Source organism: Nycticebus coucang, chromosome 5 (assembly GCF_027406575.1).
Source record: "Nycticebus coucang isolate mNycCou1 chromosome 5, mNycCou1.pri, whole genome shotgun sequence".
NCBI lineage: Eukaryota > Metazoa > Chordata > Mammalia > Primates > Lorisidae > Nycticebus > Nycticebus coucang.
Genome location: NC_069784.1, coordinates 102,616,679 through 102,627,843, shown reverse-complemented (window position 1 = coordinate 102,627,843; position 11,165 = coordinate 102,616,679). Strand labels below are relative to the sequence as shown.

The 11,165-nt window shown below is 39.2% G+C and overlaps 1 protein-coding gene across 1 annotated transcript; it reads left to right on the top strand.

Annotated features, from left to right (window-relative positions):
- Positions 1-9,684: 9,684 nt before the first annotated feature.
- LOC128586329 (transcription initiation factor TFIID subunit 13-like) lies at positions 9,685-10,693 on the top strand. Its single transcript, XM_053592049.1, has one exon. The coding sequence runs from the start codon at positions 9,724-9,726 to the stop codon at positions 10,096-10,098; it is 375 nt and encodes a 124-aa protein (XP_053448024.1). The 5' UTR covers positions 9,685-9,723; the 3' UTR covers positions 10,099-10,693.
- Positions 10,694-11,165: the final 472 nt, after the last annotated feature.

Sequence of the window (11,165 nt, the reverse complement as noted above, 5' to 3'; positions counted from 1 at the left end):
TCCTTCACCCTAGGAGTAAGCACACAGAGGCAAATGAGCCTGCTGAGAGAAGGATGGGGAGACGCCTCTGTGAAAGCAGACTCAATATGGATGAGCAAGGAATTTCTGGAGACCTTTGTACTCAGAATGTGATTTAAGAAAAGAGACCAGGACTCTGAATAAACAAGTTCCCTTGGCCTCCTAGACCCTCAGCCTATTTGGAAGGGTGTGGCTAGAGGGGCCTTAAAAAAAATTTTTTTTTTTTAATTTGGGGTCTGGGCAAAGCCTGTATAAGAGTAATCCTGAGACTCAGTACAGAACCCAGCATATAGTGATCCTCATTACATATTTGATAAATAAATTAATCTAGGGCAGATTCTGATAAGTATAATGATAGAGGTAAATACTGGCTATTGCGGAAATTGAAAAGAGATACATTTATTCTGACTCAATATCATGGGGAGGTTTCTGTGTATGTTGTATTTGACGTTGGGAGGAGGGAAGCAGCAGGGCAAAATGGATGGGAAGTCAGTAAAGTGCAGGGATTAGTACTCACTAAACTGGAAAAAAAGAAAACAATGCAGGTATTAACGAGATTATCAGAGGCAAGTGTCAAAAGAAAACTAAACTGCTATAAGGGTGAATCTGGATGTAATAGTTTTCTAAAATTTCTGCAACTTGAGGCCCTTTTTAACAAAAAGAGTACAAAATTACAAATAACAAATTTCTAAAAGCTCACAAAGCCACAAGTACCAAAAAATTAAAAAACTCTGTTTTCTACATTGTACTATTTTTTGTACTTTTAAACATATTGTTTTTAGCTGTATCTTTTTCGATTGCCTCTTTGCCAAGTATCAATGATATCTTCTATGGAGAGGATAGAAAGATAATTTAGTATTATTGATTTAATATTTAAAAAATTATTGGTAGTTCACAGAATCTTAACCCCGTTGTTATTAGTAATATGTGAAATTTCATGACTGACGTCAAATTAGGTAAACTTCTTATTGTGCTAGTGAATTGTGGTCTCTATTTTTAAGCATGGTTATGGGTTTGTTTTCTTCAAACCTGATAAGTTCTATTTTACACAATCACCATAAAAATATGAGAAATATGGAGAATTTATATCTACTCCATTGTCAAATATATGCCTGATAGGGAAAAAAATCTGTTTTGATTAGATCTTGATGATAACCAAATCCTCTGTTAAAATTCTATATACTCAATAATTGGAAGAATTTTCTAGAGATTAGCTTCTGGCTCCATATGGTTTAACCTTGTTTCTCCTCCAGTACCATTAGACCTGCGCCTCTGTGTCCAGAGACCAGGAGTTGGCACAGTGGTGGTAAGGCTATTCCTGGAATCTGTTCCAATTCTGGGATAGTTGGCAATGACTTCCATGGCAGTATCGTTGGCAATGACTTCCACGGAAGTGTCTGTAAACTTATAAATGTCTGATATTATACTGAAATCATATGTATCCCCCAACTTAATCAACTGTCCCTCACTCATATTGTCTAAAGTCACATGGATACCCAATGCCACCTACTATGAGGGGAAGCTGGCGTGGAAAGATACAGTGGCCCTAACCAACTGTAGTTAAATATTACATTGGCAATTTTTTTTTTTTTTTTTTTGAGACAGAGCCTCAAGCTGTCACCCTGGGTAGAGAGCTATGACATCACAGAGCACAGCAACCTCCAACTCCTGGGCTTAAGCGATTCTCTTGCCTCAGTCTCCCAAGCAGCTGGGAGTACAGGTGCCCACCACAATGCCTGGCTATTTTTTGGTTGTAGTTGTTATTGTTGTTTGGCAGGCCTGGGCTGGATTCGAACCCACCAGCTCTGGTGTATGTGGCTGGTGCCTTAGCCACTTGAGCTACAGGCACAGAACCTACTTTGGCAAATTTTGCAAAGATCGTGTGTCCATAAGAACCCATTGCTTTGGAAGGGCATGCAAATTAAGCCCTGGAAGCTGAAGTCTCATTCACTAACATTCACCTCTGCTTCCCGTTCCATAATATGCTCAGGAAGGTAGAGAAGAAGCAACCCAGACTGAGAAAGAGCTCTCTGAAACAGAAAGAATAGGACAGGAATTGTAAGGCCCGGAGCTTTCGTCTCAGTTCTCTTAGGCCCTGTTATTTGTCAAGTGTTAGCCTTTCCTCATCTGCAAAAAGCTACCGTTTTTTGGCTCCACCTGTGAGGTAAGTCATATTAAGTTATGCAGATATAATTTAAACCATATCGCTTCTATCAGTTACTTCTGCCATTTCCATAATCCACTCTAATTTCATCATAAAAACAATGAACAAGAACTTGAAAACAGCTTAACTCTCCTATAGAGAGGTTTACCACAAAAAAATAAATGTTAAAGGATAACAAGCAAGTTATCATTCTGAATGCTATTACTGGAAGTAAATAAGAGAATTTCTTTCAGTTTTAACAAAGTTGTCTTTTTTTTTTGCAGTTTTTGGCTGGGGTTGGGTTTGAACCCACCACCTCTGGTATATGGGGCCGGCGCCCTACTCCTTTGAGCCACAGGTGCCGCCCTAGTTGTCTTTTTCTTTCTTTTTTTTTTTTAATTCAGGTTAATGTAAGGGTACAAATGACCAGGTCACAATATTTGAATTTGTTAGAGTCTCTCTTGTAGTTGTGTCCCACACCCGAAAGGTGTTCCATACATCCCTACATTGTGCCCATTAAGTGGGAGTCCCCCAAATCCCCCCTCCTCCCCTCATCACCTTCCCTTGTTCCCCTTCCCCACAGCTTGAATTGAAATGAGTTTTTCTCCTATAGGGGTGTGAATTAGATCATCTGCTGGCTTCATATTAATATTGAGTATATTGGATATTTGCTTCTCCATTCTGTGATACTTTACTGAGGAGAATGTGCTTCACCTCCACCCAGGATATTACAGGAGATGTGAAATCACCACCTTTTTTAATGGCTGAACAGTGGTATACATATACACCAGTTTATTTATCTGCTTCTGAGGTGATGGGCATTTAGGTTGTTTCTACATTTTGGCGACTGTAAATTGAGCTGCAATAAACAACTACTGCAGATGTCTTTATGATAAAATGATTTTTTTTTCTTCTGAGTAGATGCCAAAGTGGGATTGCGGGGTTAAATGGGAGATCTAATTTGAGTTATTTGAGGATTCTCCATACTTCTTTCCAAATAGGCTGTATTTATTTAATGCTTTTCATTAAAAAAGTTGCCTTTAAAAAAAAATGGCAGAAGTCATACAAGCTTCTTGTAAAAACAATTAAAGTACAGAAATTTATATAGTGAAAAGTAGAAGTCTCATCTGCCAAGGGGAATTTCTGTAACAGTTAAGATAAGTGTGCAGCCTTCTAAGCTATTCTATGAACACACAATGGTGGGATGATATTTTAAAAGTATTAACTGAGATACTTTTTTTTCCCTCTGTATTTCCTCGTGGTTCTGGCCTTTTGCCCTTTTCATCATCCAGGACATTCTATGTTTATTGTCTTGGAGAAAGCATGACTGAACTGAATGCATTTACAAAGGGAGCCAACAAATTTTCAGCATCAATTTTTTGACTTTCTACCCCTTGTATGAGCAGATGAAGACAAAAGGGCATAAAAGGAGATTTGGAAGAACACATGATAAGGCATAAGAAGGCTTAGGGCTTTCAAGATTTGATAAAAAAGAGTTTAATCCTTAGGAGGAGAGGGAGAGTCAAGAGAGGAAAAAGGGTCTCTAACAGTTTATGCTACCTCTTTCTGAAAATTTGAAAACACCCTCTTTTTGGTGGTTGCATTACAATAAGGTACTTTGTTGGGTAGCTCCTTCCCAGCTGACACCACCTTCATGTAAAGGTAAAGGCTCTTCCCTTTTCCAGCAGCCTTGGCTTCATGCTAAGGGTCTTCACTTTCTAGATTCAGTCCTTGTTGTGTCCAACCACGTATCTTTGTGCAGTATTCCAACCACATGAGTATATGAGGTGCGCGGCCTTGCACATTCCTGAGAAAGCAGATCCGCAGCTATGTCTCCCCAGTTTAGGTAGCGTGGAGATAGGACTCAAGCATGCTTAGGGAATTTGAAGGTAGAGAGGTTGTCCCTGCTTTCCTGGTAAACCTGCAATTACGGCTGGTGGCAAGGTTTCAGGAGGAAGACACACTGGTGGATTGAGTCTAGGCCCATTGGACATTAGACAATGTCTCAGAATTTCCTGCAGGCTAGCCTCTTGTCCTAGCACCATTTATTTTAAAGTCTAAATTTGCTCCAGAGTCTTTAAGTGCACCTTTATCACATACACTATCTTTTGGAACTGCCTCTGTACTCCCTGACAATACTATTTGAATAGAACAATACTTTCATAGTATGAAAAATGGGGTAAATGGGGTAAATAAAAAAATACTATTAAAATAAAATACCTAAAATAAAATGGGGTAAATAAAAAAAATACCTTTGAACATTTATTAGAATGAATGACCGACTACATTTACAAGATCGTAGGTTTCTTTTCTTTCCTTTCCTTTTCTTTTGGTCTAAGCCACCCCCTGAGAAAGAGGTTTCTGAATCATTGATTTTTTTTTTTTTTTTTTGAGACAAAGTCTCACTCTGTTGCCCTGGGTAGGGTGACATGGCATTATAACAACCTCAAACTCTTAGACTCAAGTGATCCTCTTGCCTTAGCCTCCCAAGTAGCTGGAACTACAGGTGCCCACCACAATGCCCAGCTAGTTTCTATCTCTTGCTCAGGATGGTCTCAGCCTTCCAAAGTGCTAGGATTACAGGTATGAGCTTGAATCATTGATTCTTTGCTTGGAATTTTCCTCATCTATAATCTATTGTTTACCATTGACAGGATTCTATCTGAGCCAGCTCAGAAAAAAGAGAATCTACCTTGGTTAGAAAGATATCCAAAGCAGAAAGTTTCATAACAACGAGACACACTCTTCTTAAGTTTGCAATTGAGTTTGGGAAGTCAAGGAAGAAAGAATAAAAGTAAGAGCTGGTTTTTCCACTTAGTTGGGTGGTTGAATTTGCTGACCTTTAAGGTCTCTGCCACTCTGCCTTTTATGATTCCATGAATCATTCCTCTGACTCAGACCAAGGCAGTGGTGAAAAGGCGGGGGAAGCATAGGGTCAAAGGTTAGTTGGAGATGTGATGAGTGGGTGAGAATAAGGGTAATAGGGGAGAGATGTAAATGACAGAGTATAAAGTTAGGAAAAATACTTTTTCTCTTTCAGAATTGGTATCATGGAAGAGGGAGCAAAGATGTGTGTGGATGGAAAGAAATAGTGGACGATAGGGAATGGCACAGGGCAAATTCAGGGAGTTAGACAGGATTTTGAGGATAAATAAGATGACAAAACGTTGCCTGCTACTGTTCTAACAATGAGGATAGAGCAATTACGGGTGTGCAAAAAGTCCTTGGAGTGCTTTTGTTCCTTCCCATTTCATCTGTTTGGTAAATATATGTGAAAAAAGAAAACTTCTTTTAAAAAGATACGTAAAATCTATACAATTTACCAAATAGAAACAAATATATTATATTTAGGAAACTTTATTGTTTTATTCCAATGGGTCTAGCACATGATGTGCACTTAATATTTGTTTAATTGAATTAACAAATGAGTAAATGGATGAATGGGAAAGGATACAAGGATGAATGAACTATAATATCTTACCTCTGAGGATCTGTCTCACAGTGATGGGGTAGGGCTGGTAACAGATACTAAGGCAGAGAATTCTAAAACAACATCATAGTTCAAGTGATGAAAATAAGTGTAAGGGATGAAAAGAACCCATTTCCCAGCCTAGATTGGAGGTGAATGTGATAGAAAAATGTTTTATAAATTTGACTGTCTTATTAAAAGTACTTACAGAATCCTATTTTATTGACTTCTTCTTGTCTTCTGCCCTGCATTACCATCTTAATATTTAGAATATCAACGTGGCTAGGACTGCCCAATAGCTAAAAAGAATGAGATTGACCATAGTAACAATTAACAGTTGTTAAGTGTTCTAATTCACAGTATTCACTAGTCTAAATATTTTTATATTTTAAATCATTTAATTCTCTCAACAACACTCTGAGAGTGTTCCAGTTATCAGTCCCATTATACAGGTACAGAAATGGAGGCACAGAGAGGTCAACTGATTTGTTCAAGACACAGAGCTAGCAAGTGGTGGAGCCAGGACTGAATCCAGGCCCTTTGTGCTCCATGCTCTTTGCTCAGTGCTCTCATGCTTTAGTTCCCTCTCTTCCTATAAAACTGTGCTTTCAGGACTTCTTTACCCTGGGGAACAGGTGTCCAGTGAATATGACATGGCTATTAACCTCAGGGGTATTTACAAGAGCAGAAGCATTAAGACAAAAAAAAAACACAACACAAAAAACCACTAATTGTAGACTTTCAGGTTCTAGCCAATGAGCACATTTTGTGTGTGGAGTGGGTGGGTGGGAAGGAATCTTTAATAATGCTCCTTAACTCATACCACTTTACCTATCCAATCATTTATCACACATTGATTGAGTACATAGTGTGGGTCACAGCTTGTGCTCTCTGGAGGCCGTCACTGAGATGAAATGTGGAGGGCAAGGTGTTTACTAGGATCAACACCTGTGAAAAGAAGGGGGTGGAGGCAGAACTGAGGCAAGAGAGAAGTCACATTGAGACGCTTAATAAGGAACTCTGCAGTCAGAATTGCCCAGCAGAGGTGTCTCCAGTTAATTCTAGGCTTTTGTCCCCCTCCACCATCCCCTCCATACAGCCTCCTACTTTTGCCCAGTTCCTGGGGAGGAGACAGGAATGACCTAAAGTGAGCAGTTTTCCATCTACTGCTGAAGCCAATGCTGATGGTGCTGACTGCACCCACAGCAGCTGGGTAGCAAGTCCCTTCTTGAAGGGAGATCTAATGCATCTCCCTGTCCATCACAAAGTGCTTGCCCCTGGGCTGCATGCAGGGAACAGTTAAAGTCACAGTTCCTTTGCTCAAGGAGAAATGGTTCCTTTTGGTCTACCAATGATTGCCTGTGACTATTTTTCTTTCTTAATAATTCTTTTTTTGAGAAAGAGTCTCACTCTGTTACCTTACCTAGAGTGCCTTGGCATCAGCCTAGCTCATAGCAACCTCTAACTCCTGGATTCAGGAGATCCTCCTATCTCAGCCTCCCCATTAGCTAGTACAACAGGTGCCCGCCCCAGTGCCATGCTAATTTTTCAATTCTTGGTACAGATAGGGTCTCCCTCTTGCTCAGGCTGGTCTCAAACTCCTAAGTGCAAGCAGTCCTCTTGCCTTGGCCTCCCAGAGTGCTAGGATGATAGGTGTGGGCCACTGCAACTACCCTCTTAATAATTCTTGATCATTCAAGGCCCTTGTTGTGGGACTTTCTTTTCATAGACAAACAATAATGCTGTTATAAAATCCAGCACCTAGAGACCTCGGTTGACCCTTGAGATAGTCATTTTTCCTGGGCCATGATCTACTTACCTATATGATACATATGGTAATATCCTTTAGAATTCTAGAAAGTAGACAAGGTATTTCTAAATTTCCTAGCAAAGAGTTCTGATACTTAATAAGTGCTCAATGAATGGCAGTAATTCATAAATTTTACAACCTTACTTTTCTTCACCGAGCACCACCATTGGCCAAACGCTTCTCATGGGCTGTCATATTCTCTGTCTTTTGTTTTGATCATGACCTATCTTCTCAAACATGTCTGGGTCCTCACATTATGTTTCAAAGATCCTTAGCAATCTGCTTACTATGGGCTCACTCTGTCTGCCTTTGCCATCTTTTTTTTAATTTCTGGCTAGGGCTGGGTTTGAACCCACTGCTTCCAGCATATGGGGCCGATGCCCTACTCCTTTGAGCCACAGGTGCCACCCTGCCTTTGCCATCTTGCTCTCTATATTTCTTTCTAGGAAAGTTTTCTTTAATGTTTCCACTGCATCCTTAAGCTTTATTTTCTTGGCTATAGCTCATATCTAGGAAGCCTGCACCCTTAAGCTCGGCAGACATACTCACACACCTTTCTTTCATAAATTCCTCTAGGATGACTAGATAAGAATAGCCGATTTTCATTATCCTTCATGATTCCTTCTTAGCTGTTATTGAACATTTTATACAATATTTTCTACTTGGCTTACATGTACGGTTCATAGGAATTCATCAGCAGGGACAGAGAACCATATAATTGGAAAGCCAGATGTGATGTTAGAAACTTTTGGCCTCATCTTAATCATTTAGAAGATGTGAAAGTTGATCCTAGAGAGATTAATTCAGTCATTCATATTTACCCAGCTAGAAAAAAAGACACAAGAGCCTTGGTCACTAAAGTTATTTAACTGTATGCTTTCTATTTTTTATTTTCTGTCAGTAAGGCCATATTAACTTTCATTTCCAAATCAATATGGTTACCAGAGAATTACTCTAGGAGCTTAATAAGCATGTGAAGGTAGATGGTTGCCATCTACGCACAGTTTTTTTGTGGATGATGCAAAGCCTTTGGAAACGGGTGAGAGTGAGGGGAAAGCCACTTTCTGTTCTCTATTAGTAGCCCCAGAATGAGGGGGGCACTAGTTGAGGGAGCAGCTGCCTCTATCGCCATTCTTCCTTCTTCCCTCCCTCCCCATACTCTGCCAGGGATCATGTACCACAAGTTAGGCTCTATAAGGAAATGTTTTAGGAAGAAGTAAGGCTGATCGTTCAGCTTTAGGTTCTCACCATCTTGCATTCAGTTTTCTGGAACTTCCTTCAGGGTGAGGGCAGGACCCTATGTTGCATACTTCAGAGCATATTGGGGATAGATGCTACAGGTCAGGCTAGAGCTCATGAAGCCTGTTCTATAGCATCCATTGAGTGCTCAGGGACCCCCTCTCACTCAATCTGTGATGGAGAAAGGGAAATAATTTCAGTTTTCTGCTCATCCAGAAGTTTTACCAGGGCTTGGATGAACACAGGTTACTAATGTGAATAATCCCTGGTTGTCTGTTTTCTTCCTAAAATAACTCATACAACTAATGATTTTCAGAGAGCTGTAAGGGTTTCTCCTTTAGTCAAACGCTGGGTCATGGTGCTCTTTCTTGACAGTTTAATGTATATTCAGAAAAATTTAGTTTGGCTTGGGCCAGTTCCAAACCACACACCTTCTTTGCATTCTTGCCTACTCTACTGTGTCCTCTGTGGGATTTGTAGAGGAGGATGAGATGGTCTGGAAAGGGGAAAAAGGGGATGCTGCTTGTTAATCATATGATAAATTTGTCAAGTTGGGAAGGTTCTCTTTAAGTCAAAATCTACATCCCAAAGACCATCTATGTGAGGAATCAGAGTTTATCTCAAGCATTTCTGAGAAATGAATGCATTTTAGGTATACACAGCTTCCTCGGAATAATACAACAAATTTCAAACTGAGTGTCCTTTCATCATAATGGTTGCTGGGGAAAGGAAATTTATTTTCTTTAATTTTTAGAGTCACAGGTTCAATAAATTATATCCTTTCCATTGTTTGAAGCCTAAGCATTTGTTTTTGCTCATTAATGATGGTTAATATAGTTACATTATTAAGAGATTACCGGGAATATAAATGACAGCTTTTAATTCTTAAAAGCATAATTCTTAAACAATAGAGAGATCATTGCCCACTTGATCCCTGTTTTAAATGTCTGTTCACAAGGATGGAGTGGTAGTTAAGAAAGGAACTCTCGGTGGAGCCCACGGGGAGGGAGCCTGTGGGCGTGTGTAGGCTGGAGGGCTGGTGGGATGGCGGATGAGGAGGAAGACCCCGCTTTTGAGGAAGAAAATGAAGAAATTGGAGGAGGTGCAGAAGGTGGACAGGGTAAAAGAAAGAGACTTTTTTCTAAAGAATTGAGATGTATGATGTATGGTTTTGGAGATGACCAGAATCCTTATACTGAGTCAGTAGATATTCTTGAAGACCTTGTCATAGAATTCACTACTGAAATGACTCACAAGGCAATGTCAATTGGAAGACAAGGTCGAGTACAAGTTGAAGATATCGTCTTCTTGATTCGAAAGGACCCCAGGAAGTTTGCTAGGGTTAAAGACTTGCTTACTATGAATGAAGAATTGAAACGGGCTAGAAAAGCATTTGATGAAGCCAACTATGGATCTTGACATCTTTTGTAGTTTCTGAAACTCCATTATATTCTCGTGAAACCATATGTAATAATTGTTATATTTTCTGCAGTGAGGTTCTGATATCTACCTAGGTGAATGAAAGATAGAGAAACAGTTTTTTTGTCTTTATTTTCATGCCTTTGGTTTTATAGTGATCTTGGATTAATTGCCTGCCTTTATATGACCATACTTGAATTACTTACTGAGTTTTAATGACCACACATAAGTTAAAGTATCTTTCCAACCAGGCAGTTCTTTCTATTAACAAAGGTTGAAATATTAATAGTTGGGTTAGATGTATTTGTGCTATTGTAAGCTATACTGTAGCTGTTTAATATGTGAAATCTAAATGGCATCTTTGACTATGATAGGTGAAATGTGCTTTATGTATTCTGAAGTTTTTATATAAAACTAGTCTGAGATTATTGTAGTGAACTTTTTTTATCTTTTGTTTATATTTGTATCTTTATGTTTATTTTTATTTTTTTGAGACAGAGCTTCACTTTGTTGCTCTGGCATCGTAGCTCACAGAACCTTAGACTCCAGGGCTCAAGTGATTTTCTTGCCTCAGCCTCCACAGTAGCTGGGACTACAGGCGCCTGCCACGAGGCCCTGCTATTTTTAGAGGCTGGGTCTTGCTCTGGCTCAGGCTGGTCTCGAACCTGTGAGTTCTGTGGGATTATAGGCATGAACCACTGTACCTGGCCTATCTTTATTTTAAAGAGATGATATAGAAAAATACTGGGTTTTTGTTAAAGATGTTTATCTGTTTTAAAAGCTAATTTCTTTTAACATTCTTTTCTTCAGATAACAAGATTTTTTTTTTTTTGGAGAAACAAAGTTTCATGTGAATGCCCCTATGTTGGAAGGCTTTTTTGATTTAAAACCTTTTGGGGATTATAATATACCATTTGTTAAGTTTGGGAGAACTCATTTTCTCAGATCAGATTAAAGCTTCTAAAAATAAATGTTTTCAGTAGCAAGAATGGCGTTGCTTAAAAATTGAAGGGCATCGATGGTAAGATAAGCTTTTAGGGTAGTTTTTTATTCACATAATTGTAAGT

Bases quoted from the DNA above. Each gene is read 5' to 3' on its own strand.
- LOC128586329 (XM_053592049.1), top strand. From the start codon at position 9,724: ATGGCGGATGAGGAGGAAGACCCCGCTTTTGAGGAAGAAAATGAAGAA.